Genomic DNA, 13,650 nt, shown 5'->3' with positions numbered 1-13,650 from the left:
AATAGCTCCGACGCGTTCAATTTTTGTGTTTACCTTAAGTCTTGACGAAAAATAGGGTCGTCACTGCGGTATAAAATGGGTATTACAGCTATATTCCGTTTAACATCACTGTAAGTATATACAGCGGTCGTCGTCCTCGAGATTGGATAGTATACATATAGTATTACACTATTATACCCTCTACAGTCGAGTAATAACTAATAATATTGTCGCCGATACCCGTTTTCCCCCTTTTTATTTTTAAAACGACAAAAAGATCCCTTGAAACACATGGTGGTGGTGCCGTTCTATAAAGATCTATCCATCATTCTAAAAATACGGTATATTATAGTCCTGTGTACCCAGCCCCCGCATGTAATTTGTTTATATTATAACAGTGAACTATAGACGTGGATAACAAGAGCGTCGTATCGTATATTTATTATTTTTTATATTTTTTAAAAGGGTCTCGACATACTAGACGTGCGTCAATACATCATCATGTATACGCCTATTATATCATCGTCATCGTTATTTCCTTAACTTGTAGCATTCTCATAGATACGTGATAACCGAACTAATGCAGAGCGACTTGCACAAAATTATAGTGTCGCCACAGCAGCTGTCACCAGACCATATAAAAGTTTTCCTCTACCAGATCCTCAGGGGTCTCAAGTATCTACATTCGGCACGAATATTGCACAGAGATATTAAACCAGGAAATCTGCTTGTCAACAGTAATTGTATTCTAAAGGTGCGTATACTACAATCTACAACTTACAAGTATTGTACTGTAACTTTTAAGATATATATGTGTCTGACATAATATATTGATACATGATATTATAATAAAGGCATGTTTTTTCCACATTCAGAGCGTGTACATTGGCCTAAATTTAATAATAATAATTATATTTTACATTCCTATCCAGAATAGGTTTATTAATTTCACGCCTGAGTTCTACCTCCGCATACGCACCACGCGATTCGATGGTATTTCTGTATTTTTGTGTCGTAACTTAATTAAAAAATATGCATTCCCATTAAAACACTGCATGTAATAATAAAAAAATAAAAAATAGATATTTTTTGAAATGTTTTAAAATTTGTTTCGCTGAAAAAATGTAAATAATTTTTCATATTTATAAGCATAAGTTTTATGATACTAGTATATAATATAATTCTATAACTACGTTACACAGTTTTCAGCTCCTCTCTCTGCTTAGTGTTAGTCGATTCCGTTTTCTTTTCCTGTTTTCGAAACTATACTATGGCCATGTACGCGATAGTATATTGTTTCCAGAGCACTATTATAATGGAGAATATTTTAAAAGCATTTCTATGTTCTCACGATCATAAATCGTCAATAGCGAACAAAAATTGCAACAGTTAACTACAATATAATATAATTATGATATTGTAAAATTTGAGACCACGGAGAGCACCCGCTGTTTTTGTTGAATTTACTATAGAACCGGTACTTTTTAAATCCTTTTTTGTTTGTCTATTTTGTAGATGAATTTTTTTGCTAAAAGTCGAAAATGTCTGATTGGTTTTAAGGCTGTCACTTTTGTTATATATTATATCATATAAAATATACCATTCAACAAATTATAATAGTTTTCACATTTCCCGTGTTTGTAGATTTGTGACTTTGGTCTGGCCAGAGTAGAAGAACCAGATGAGACCAAACACATGACTCAAGAAGTGGTGACGCAATATTATAGGGCGCCGGAAATACTTATGGGAGCCAAACACTACACATCGGCCATAGACGTGTGGAGTGTCGGTTGTATATTTGCCGAACTCGTCACCAGGCGGATACTGTTCCAAGGCCAAGACACGGTTCAACAAGTAAGTCACCCAAATACCCCTAGTTGAGTGGATGTGTGAAATATAAAAACCATTTTGGTGTTACAATACCTATTGGCTATTACATAGTATATAATTGTAAAATGTATGCAAACACCCGACGACGCGCTGATGATAAAAATAATAATATTAAATGTATGCATATTGCATACTCGAACTTATTTATACGCTTGCCATTTTTACAGTTGGAATTGATAACGGACTTGCTCGGTACGCCGACTATGGAAGACATGGCCCACGCGTGTCCGGCAGCCCGTTCCCACATGCTCATACGACGCATGAAGAAACCGTCCATGTCTCTGTTGTACTCTCTGTCTTCGTTGATGACGCACGAGGCGGTTCACCTGATTTCCCAGATGCTAGTTTTCAATCCGGTAAGTGTTAACGTACAGTCTGAATCTCAAATAATAGCCTCCCTAGGTTGAGCTTGGTAAAGCGAGCGCCGTTATATATTTTCGTTATCTTTATTAACGTCCGGTTTTGTGTTTACGTGACATACAGGACAAACGGATGTCCGTCATGGACGCGCTGGTCCATCCTTACATAGACGAGGGCCGTCTGAGGTATCACAGCTGCATGTGCAAATGCTGTTTCACGGTACCGTTGACGGGTCTTCGGCATTTCTGTATGGATTACGAACCGGTGGCGCCACAGACATTCGACGATAAATGGGAGAAGAAAATGTCGAATGTACAACAAGTCAAAGGTACGCATATAATATACGCACCCTACAAGGTGTCATTGTATAATAATATGTAGTTTTCATCACGGAAATGATGTCACGGTGACGGTATATATATTTACGTTTTACTAAATCTTTATTTCTTACAGAGGAACTTCACAAGTTTATCGGCGACCAGTTGAGCAGTCACCGTGTGCCATTGTGCATAAATCCCCAGTCGGCGGCATTTAAAAGTTTCTCGAGGTAAGGCTGTGAGAAACGTCCACTCTTCTGAATCACCAAATAAAACTACACCTCGACTAACCGGTACCTATATATATAGTATACATAATGCATATATACATACATTTTAATAATATCTCGGCATAGCACGTATACGATTAACTTACTATTATCTTACAAATATACATTTATGTATAAATGTATAGGTATGTTGCCATTTCGGCATAATACATATCCAAACGTACATATTTTTTATTTCTACTTTTATTTAATAATTTTAACAAAGTTTTTACTTTTTAATCGGTTCGTGAATGTGCACAAACGTGACTTTACCGTTTCGATTTTAAAATAATACTGTTAGGTAGGTCCTACTCTATGGGTATATGTAAGAATATACATTTTGTTATTATTAGTTTACGGTTAGATACTTCATTATGTTTTACCGTTGCGCAGTAATAGTAACTTCGGCGTTAGCATTTATAATTGTTTAAAAAAAAAATTGCTATTTTTAAACATGACGAATTGTACATTGTTTTAAAAGTGTACCAATGTGTATGCATAAGTTGGATTAAACCAAAAATTTAACAAATTGTAGGTTTTTATACAAAAATATTGTTTATAGTAAAGAAGTATATTATAAATAAGAGGTCAATATGTCGATCTTCTTCCTTTTTTAATAATATTTTTGTATAGGTACCTAATAAAACAAATATATATTAGAATATTTAATGTACTTTTATAGGTATCAATTTTAATAGAGTTCCACTTGTACATGTTTTCAAATAATCGACCTATATAATATTTACTATATTTTCTTTTATTTTCAACCTTAAACATATAATACTTAAATAAAATATCTACTTTCTCTGTTTAAAAAAAAAAATTAATGGAAAATCCATATTCCCAACAAAAAAATAATGTTGTCTAGTGTATATATATATAATTATAATATGAATACTAAATAGTGATGAGAAATGCTTTTCTTGACTAAATGCTAAACTACTAGTTTTTAGCAAATAAAAAATTTCGCCACATGTAATTTAAACTCTCATATTGAATTTGAGTACTTATATTCAACAATATCAATGTAATTTATAATATGAATATTTTGCTCTTTTCAAATACATACGTTTATAGTAGTAAAATATATTTCTATATATTTGTCGGTGATAAATATTAATTGTATAAATGTGTGTGTGTGTGTGTGTGTATATACGTATATTGTGCATGTATTTTGTGATGACAGCTGCAGTTCAATATTGTGTTGTTAGACCGAATACGTCGTCGTTATAGTGCGGTATCGATTTGTTTCATTTATTGTCCCCGCCCTCAGTTTTTTTTTAAATGATAACGTTTATTTCCCCCATTACACTATTTGTACGGTTTCCGGACGATAACGCCGGTTAGAGTATAGACGTCTTTTGATAGATAATATATATTATTATGTTGTGTGACGATATTGTGGTCTACAGTAAAAATATAATGATATAGCCCGGAGAGTTGTCCCACAAAGGCAAGGCGTTTTCAGTTTTAACGGTGTGCGTTTTATGCATACTAAATATTATACCCTTCGATCGTGTTTTATTATTTTTATTATTATTACTCTCTCATAGTGTGATATTAATTAACATACTACATTAATGATATGTTGTAATAATTGATTTTTCTCATGTTTCAGTGATGTTTGATCGGAGCAGACTGCCTCATTTCCCTATATTTATATGTACCTATCTACATTGTATATATATATATATATATATATATTATATTAACGTGATAACCGGATCTCAAATTGCGCCCCCCCGAGACCGAGACTGAATGAATATAACACAATGAAATCGAGACAAGAAGATTAAACAAAAAAAAAAATGTACATAATCCTGAATTTTTCTTTTTTTCTTTTTATTGTATGTGTGAGCAAAATGCTTGATTTTTACTTATTTAGACGATTGAATGAAAGCTCAGTGCCCAATTTTTCTTTTTTTTAGTACGCTTATTTTCTTATAATTATTATAATTTTTAATTTTTTTTTTTTTTTACCATCCATGAAACCTGATCATTACACCAAAAACCACTTATTATGATATCAAGCTCTGATTTTCGATGTTTACCAATATTATATGATAACGTACCTATTTATAAATATGAAAAAAAAATTATACTCGTTTTTTAAACATAACTCATCCGGTAATGATATTAACAGCATATACATTATACATTCACGTTAAACGCCATGGGTTTAAAGACGTAACGTCAGATTTAAACGGCCGTAAAACGTAATGTATCGGAAAGACGTGAATTTTTATTTTTTAATTATATATGTAATATAGTAACGCGGTAAAAGACGAATAACGACAACGCGCTCGTGTGCGTGGAAGATAATTTTTGTAAATAACGTGTCTTTGTGATTTTTTTTCGTAATGTATATAATTATTTGTACAATTTAAATGTGTATTATAATAATATGTGAATCGCACTTAATTGTCATGTACTTTTTCGCGAACCCAAAAAGCGACCACGCTGTATAGTAATAATGTCACTGTTTTATTGTTTTTTCTCCTCCATCCATCTGTATTGTTCAATCGACGTATTATATAATATTATTTTGTATACAAAATACGCGTACATAACACGTACTGCATACATTCGGAGTGTTAGTTTTTAAGTAATCATCTGTACGGGTCGAACTATAATATAATATAATATAATAATATATTCGTATATATTATTATATAATTTCACAGATTTTTGAAACATGATATTTGTAATAGCTGTGTGAATTATTATTATAATATTTTTTTTTTTTTTTGTTAACATAAATAGAGCGGGTGATTTATTAAATTTTAATAATATATTTCTGTTTTTGTTTCTTCTCGTGCTGCAACGCCAACGATATTATTTTACGTACATTCATGCAAAAACTATAATATCGTAAGATATATTATTATGTACCTGGTACCGTAAAAACCGTGAGCGTATTATTACAACAACGCATTGAATAGCCGAAAAATGAAAAATGTCGTTTTTAGCAGAGATTTCTGTAATACTATATAGTGGAATTTTGCTGCGGTCCTCGTAACCAATTGCTTTTGTTCGTGTGCATTTTATGTTTTCATACATTTTTCCAACTATCGAACTTCTTCTTTAGTGTCTGTTTTACATTGTGAATTTTTATGTGTAATTTTGGCCACGAACGTTTTTTTACGCGCGCGACTTATCTCGCCCGCACTTATAAAATGATGCCGCGCCCCTATAAGTGACCAACACCCTTTGGTTTTCTCTTCCGGACACACTTCGGCCTTTGCATTTCATTCCCACCTCGCACACCAGAAAATCGCGCAGTCATCGCATTCGGTCTTTCGACCGTTCGATATGTGGAAGCATAGAACTACTGGCGAATATTTTATCGTTTGATTCTATATTTAATAAACTATTAATATTTGTATAAAAAGGCGATAAAAAATATTCTTAACACGATTTTTTAAAACCAAAGTAGTTCGAGATAATGTATATCGGTATTCGGTACAATACAATATATATATTACCCTATATATTATATTCATGTTAAAAATACATTTATACATGTATGTTATACCTATAGAGTACAGATAGCATAAACTAGTCTTTTTTTTCGTATTTCGTTTATTTCCTTTATTAATTTCCATACGGAAGTTGAGCCACCGATTTCTATGTTCGAAATTGAAAAAAGGTCGTTTCACCGCAACTCAGGCGGACAAAATAGGTCGTCATCTCTTTTTTTTTTATCTCTGGCCACACATACATAATATACCGTTTGTCACAACAAAAACAACCTATTAATGTTGGATAGATGGCCCAATTTTACAAACCGCACACTTTCACTTAATTATCGGTTTGTGCATTTCGAGCTCAGTGAAGAAAATGATAGACCGAAGGACAAATTTGGTCCGCTCAAAACGTGCGGTACTGCAGGCACCCCGCTGAAAACCCGAAATTAAACGCTTCAACGCAGAGACGTCCATACTCGATAGTGTATAAATAGATCAATTCGTATGCACTGTACGCTTAGGCGATTTGTACAGAATATACAGGGTGATTATTTTAATTATAATAAATATAAGTAATTCGAGTTTATTTGGTATTATAAACTTTTTTTTATCAAAAATTAATTTCAATCAGATAATCACGTAGGTACTTGTAAAAAATGTATTATACCTAATTACCACATTAAGAGGACGTGCTACCGGCATGTGTTGTCTCTGTCTTACAAATGTACAACATAACCAAAAATTATTTTGCGCGTAACCACTTTACTCCCTCCATATTTATAGTAGAATTTCAAAACGCATAGAGAAGAAATTTGTCCGTGACGTAACGTCTTTATTTTTTGGATGACATCAATACGATTAAAGTTATCAGTTTGAGAACATTAGGTTTTTTTTTTGCTGGGAGAACAGCTATGGATCTATGTATAGTGTATACCTAAGTATGATCATTGATTAAAAATATATATATTTTTTTTTTATATTTATCAATATTGTTATGATATTTATAATCAATAGTATGACACATTTCGTTAAATGTATACTGACGTACGTATTCTGTGTCGCATACGGTGATAATTCGAAATGATATATTTCAATGTTATTATCCTTTTGATCCTGTATCTCACTGCACGCACGCTTCTTATTTTATTCCTCGATACGATATTTTGGCGGTCGGTCAAACCACTATCATCGTTCCTGCAGTTTTTCCCAGTAAATTCTATAACACGTTCGTATGTATCTATATAGGTAGCTCAACTATATACAACGAATAACGATAGCGTGTAAAACAATAATTATTTTAATAATGTCAAAATACGTCCATACCGCTGATCGTGTTTACTATTTGGATCAGAATGATCACATATAATACTTGTGCACCCAACACCGGCCTAAGAGCTCGCTATAGATTTTTTCCTCTGTATATTATACTATGATATGACTATCGACACCGTCGAAAATAAACCAAAATCAATTTTTTTTAGGTATATAATATTATATTGGTCAATATTATGTACAATATATTACATGATATGATATCACACGGCGTCGGAGATAGGCTACCTGAGGCACACCACAGTCGGGCGTTACCGTTTGGCGAATCGACCAAAAATGTGGGCTGTTTGGGCGAATAGTCGTATTCTACATAAAACCATATAGTAATGTACGTTAAAAATTGAAAAATAAAGCCACAAACAAAATAAATAATAAATAGTTAATAATGAACTCTCAACTTTAAAAAAATATATTTTATTTTATTTTTATTTGCTTTACGGGTTAGACACAGTTTAAATTAATATTTATAGCTTGTAATTAGTTATTTACAGTGAAATATCTCAAATATAATACAAGGTAATTTTAATATGAGCAAAAAAAGATTCATTACACACATTAAAATTTGAGTGACTTAAACAAAGGTGTACAAAATACTATTTAAAACAGAAAATTAGGTTCTACATTGGCGTTCCTCATAAAATATCTCCTTAACTGTTCATTTGCAAGGCAGTTGGTTGTGGCGTGCGGAATATAAAAAGGTGTGGATATTGGTTAGTAATATTTTAATATACAATCAACATTAATAAACATTTTGCAATTAATAAAACAAAACCATATACGATATACAAACAGAAATAATTAATAATGAACCCTATTTTGAAAATTGTTTTATCTTAAACTGTGAATATAACCAATATAACGCCGTATTTTTTATTAGTTGATAATATATAAATATATTTCTATAGATCGTTTACGCTAGGTTTGGTAAGTAATACGCGTCCTGTCCAGTGTTGGGAAATATCTATAGATAAAAATTATTTATCTTTTATCTTATCTAGATACATTTCTACTCAGTTATCTTTATCTTTATCTAGATAAAATTCTAGTTATCTATGAGTACTTATCTAGGTAATTTATTTAAATGAACTAAAAAAAAATTTGAAAATTTAAAATATTTTTATTATTTTATTTTTTCTATTTTTCATCTATTACATAGAAAACACGTTTAGTAATATGCATTATAATACCATGATTTTAATATTTATTAATATTCATTGTTAGTCTGGAGTTTTACATCGTAAACAATGATAAAACCCAAAAATAGAAATATGTAATGGGCATGTTAGTAGGTAAGATTGTAAGAACAATTACTAATAACAGCAAAAGCAAAAACATCTATCCCTGCTACCCGCCGACCACCACCGAATGATGATGGTCTCATTAGCTGATAAACGTTTCATAGAATTGTGTACAAAGTATGAAAAATAATTATTGTTTCATGCCGACAAAAATAAAACAACATTCATGGATATTGGACACACAAGCATAATAATATTATAATAATATTGTAATTTATAACAATTTAATATTTATAAAACAATATAAAACAATTTTTAAAATAATAATAGAGCTTTATTATGTACTCAACTAGCTGACATTTTTAAACTAGTAACAAAGTTCACGGGGTCAGCTAGAATATAATAATATATTATACGAATATACTATATAGTGAGAAAGAGCTTAGGTTTGTAGGTTACCATTACATCTACACTTGGTCAGTTGTCCAATGTTTATACATTATGGTAACAATCTGGTCGTTCCATAAACTATAATTTATTTATGATAGATACGAACCGAAATACCGAATATTTTGAAGAGATCAAATGTGTACATATAATGAGTTGACCGATGCAACAAGTCTCGTGGTGTACTGGTGTATATATTATACCTATTATAGGTAAGATCATTTTAGTATAGACGAAAAACGTATGTACACTGTGATGTAATTGAAGGATGACAAAGGTACCTATCGTTTTGCCCCCTTCTCTTAGATCTGCCAGTCTTTTTATTTATTAAATCGTATGTACCTACTTAATATTATTTATTAATTATCAATATGGTATTGGGTAGTGGGTAGGTACCTAACCTTACTTTAAATTTTAGTCCAAACCATACAACGAGTTTTAAGATTTTTGTAATAACAGTCAATTGAAAAGAATTGAATAAAAATATATTTATGCTGCGGGCCGCGGGGTAAAAGGAAGGCTAAGGGTTTTAATTTTGGTTGTCAATTATTTTTCTCCCCCCCCCCTCAGTTTCTTACCCAGTTATGACACTGTACACCCGCACTGTACTGTGTACACCATACTTGAATACCAGCCACTGTACAACCACACAGGGCACATTGAAGGCCCCTGCCCCTGTTGCGAAAATAAATTATTGGGTTCGTATAGTTTATGTACCTATAGGTATTAATTTGATGATTCAGATTCATCGATGGGCTTAAAATTTGACTGTATTCGAGCCCCCAAGGGTATAACACCTAACACCCAATAATTAATATTAACCAAGCCGGACCTGACTGTAGCATAATATATGACTGACAGGCGTGAACGAGAAACGAACGCCGCCGCGAGCATACTGTATATGTAATAGTATGTGATACGTACGCTTGAAGAAAAAATGTGATTTTATTTATACACCTACCTACAACAGGTGGATCCGTGCCTGTGCCAGCTAATAATGTTGCGATCGAAAACGTCCACACAACTACACCCCCGCCCCCGTACATTTCAGAAAACGTTTATGTGGGCTAGTCATATACTATTATATTTAATTTTATAATAAAATAACGTACATTTTACCAGCCCTCTCCCCGACGTTTTTTTTTTTCTGTTGAATTTGCTTGAAAACCGTTATATCGCACAAATTCGCATTTCTAATATTGACGAATAAAAAGAAAAACCACCAACATTCCCAACTTGGCGCCCAACCCCTCGGCCACCGGGGCTGGTGAAAATGTGAAATGTATATAGGTATAACTAATAATAGTTATTTCATCGATGGAATATAATGATACCGGTACCTACTGCAGTACTGCCATGTAGGTACATTATAGGTATACCTATATGTGGCCACGTGCGTACATCTATTGCTTATACCGAACGGTATCAGCGACTGAGCCTGCAACAGAAGTGTGCTTGGAAAGCCGGAAACCCTGTAGTTCACCAAATTGTATGAATATTTAAATGCAATACAAGTGCACGACCTCCATTATTTTGCCATGGTTTACGACAATTTCAAAAATAGGTTATTTTAATATATATACCTACGTATACGAATAATATTAACTCACATACGGCTGACATGTTTCTTATATTCTATTGATTTTTTCAATTGTTAGCTATTTTAAAAGTGAATTGGTCAAGGAACAAAAATAACTTAAGCGGCGTCCACGCAGAAGCTACAGCACGGTAGCAGCAACAGGTGGTGCGTCATCAAACGAGACATATTTTGTCTTTAGCGTATGTGCGTATGTAATTTACTATGTACAATACAATTATTAATTACCTATATGCCTCTGCAAATGCATTACAATAATCGTTGTTATCATATTATACACGACGGCGGTCGAACACACTCGGAAGAGTAAACACGTAGGTACGTGACGCTGAGAAATATACATCACGTTTCGTTTTTTTTTTTTTTTTAAAACGTATAACAACTATCGTATGGGGGGCAATAAACATGGATTTATGGTATCCACAGATACCGGCTGTACTCGCGCATCGTTTACCAAGATGATAGGTATACCTACATGCTGCGGTGTATTAGCGTTAAGCTGTTATATAATAACAATCACAATTATTTTATCTTATAAACGATGACCGCAGCAGTGTTGTTGTTGTGTAACAATATATTATACCGAATCCGACACGTCGTCGAGCCATATAACAATATAACATAATATTGTGGCCCACGAGCGGTATCCCACTGGTATATACGGATATGCCTATAATATACCACTCGTGTACCTATATAATACGTTGGCACCGCGTTGCGTACAATACGCCGTCTTCTAGCCATAATAATATAACGGTACACCTAACACATAATAGGTACCTATATGTACATATTATTGTATTTCCTATATAACGTACAAGCACACTGCACGCGAGTGTGTCGTTGATTTTATAATAATATACATAGGTATAATATAATATGTGTAATGTATTACTTCCGAGGTCCCTTCGCGTCGAACCTACCTATATATATATATCATAATGTAATGTATAGTCATAGTGCACATACCTATATAACTTACATACACGAGGAGAGTTTAAAGGTTATTGATTGTTCGTGAGCGATATAATATTATGTAGGCATATACTTATTATATTATGTATCTCGCCGAGTCCCGACGATATTATTATAATATACCTACGAGCGCGCATCATATTATAGGTAGGTATATACCGGCTATAATATATTACAATTTATATTATGCTCCTGGCCACCATTTTATGCGCGTTTCGCATTGTTATGCACGCCAAGTCGTATAAAATTATCATGTTAAAATACGTGTGCGGAAAATCGTAAAAATAATTTTTCGTCGCTTCATATCGGTTGCGCGGGTGATATTGTTCCCGACACGAGCCGCTGCAACTCGGTGGCTGGGTCACTGTTCGTATTATTCGCAGACGTAAAATAATAAAGCCGAAACGATGACGGCAGTGGCGCAACTATGGCTAAAATGTTGGGGGGGGGGGGCTGTAGCCCTCCATCATATTACATGGAAATTAACCCGTGGGGGCGATGTCTCCACACCCCAATATATGTTCATATATTCATATAAAAAATCATACAAAAAAATATATATTTATTTACTCAAATTTCATTTTTCGCAATAATAGTACACTATTTATTTGTCATACTTTATCTACTTATTTTTCATAGGGTCAGAGATTTTTTTCGAGGATTGTTTGCTGGGAGTTTTTTTTCCGGGGATTTTTATTCCGCAATTCATTGTCTCTATATATAGGTAGTCATTAGTCCATACACTATATAGTTCAGTGCATATTTATTAAAATTATGTATGATAATCTTACCAATATATCGACATAAATCGTTTTCTAAACAAATACAGGCATACAGCTAATGATATTTACCATATTTATCACACGCAATATAAAATAATCGTAAAGTTTAAATAAAAATTATATAATTAAATTTTTTCCTAAAAAAAAAAGTAAGAAACACAGTTTAATTTTTAAAGATTTATTAATATTTTAGGAAACAAATGAATAATTTATTTTACTGGGAACTAAGCCTCCCCCCTAGTTGCACTTATGGATGACGGTAAAAACAGTTAACGGCAGGTAGTACAAGTACGCACGGACAAGACCAACCACGCAAGATGATGGAAGATAAAAAAAAAATCGGACAACTCATCGCTATGCTGACACCTATACGATATTATGAAGAGTCTAACCGTCATTTGGTGTAACTATACTGATCACTGTAATACACGGGTGTGTTGAATTTGACTTCAGTGGAAAAGAAAAGTGTTCGCTGTGTAAAGTAAATAAAAATGTCCGTACGTAGTAGGTAGGTACCGGCTAAAAATTCAAGTCCCTGCGAATAATGTTTGTAATTACACAAAATACTTAACAGAAATATTTCATTAAAATATATATCAAATATTGTCAACATTTGTACTTGAAATGTCTATAACAAAACACTGGTCATTGTGCATTTATATTGTTGATATTTTTAGGTTTTTGTAAAAACAACCTTTGAGAACCTTTGTACCTTTTGAGCCTTAGCTTTTAAAATAAAAATTTAGTTGATTCTTAACTACAAAATAGGTAATTTGCAAATGTTCGTGATCCTGATTCAAACGCTTTACTTTTATGAGAAAATATCTTCGTTATTTTTAAACCACTATAATATGTAGAATCCAGGATGAACCTTGTATTACATTTTAAGACTTCGACGGATCATAAAAATGTTTATTCGCCACATTTAAAGAAAAAAAGAAAATAATTTTAAATGCCTATAATAATAATTAATATAGATAGATTATAAAATTAGATA

At 32.6% G+C, this 13,650-nt stretch overlaps 1 protein-coding gene across 2 annotated transcripts in view; it reads left to right on the top strand.

Moving 5' to 3' along the window:
• LOC100162414 (serine/threonine-protein kinase NLK) overlaps positions 1–5,231 on the top strand; it is a 29,392-nt gene extending 24,161 nt beyond the window's left edge. The window contains exons 4-9 of one of the 2 annotated variants that reach the window (XR_510740.3): positions 541–733; positions 1,624–1,833; positions 2,037–2,225; positions 2,353–2,557; positions 2,683–2,839; positions 4,434–5,231. Coding sequence is in view for 1 of the 2 variants with exons in the window: in XM_001946304.5 (XP_001946339.1) it covers positions 541–733; positions 1,624–1,833; positions 2,037–2,225; positions 2,353–2,557; positions 2,683–2,776; positions 4,434–4,443 (901 nt within the window). In the remaining variant the exon portion in view is untranslated. The remainder of the gene's footprint in view (positions 1–540; positions 734–1,623; positions 1,834–2,036; positions 2,226–2,352; positions 2,558–2,682; positions 2,840–4,433) is intronic. The other variant, XM_001946304.5, reaches the window with a different exon arrangement.
• The last annotated feature ends 8,419 nt before the right edge of the window (positions 5,232–13,650 follow it).

The sequence above is a fragment of the Acyrthosiphon pisum genome, chromosome A2 (genome assembly GCF_005508785.2).
Source record: "Acyrthosiphon pisum isolate AL4f chromosome A2, pea_aphid_22Mar2018_4r6ur, whole genome shotgun sequence".
NCBI lineage: Eukaryota > Metazoa > Arthropoda > Insecta > Hemiptera > Aphididae > Acyrthosiphon > Acyrthosiphon pisum.
Note: the sequence above shows the minus strand (reverse complement) of the source record. Positions and strands in the feature narration are given on the sequence as shown.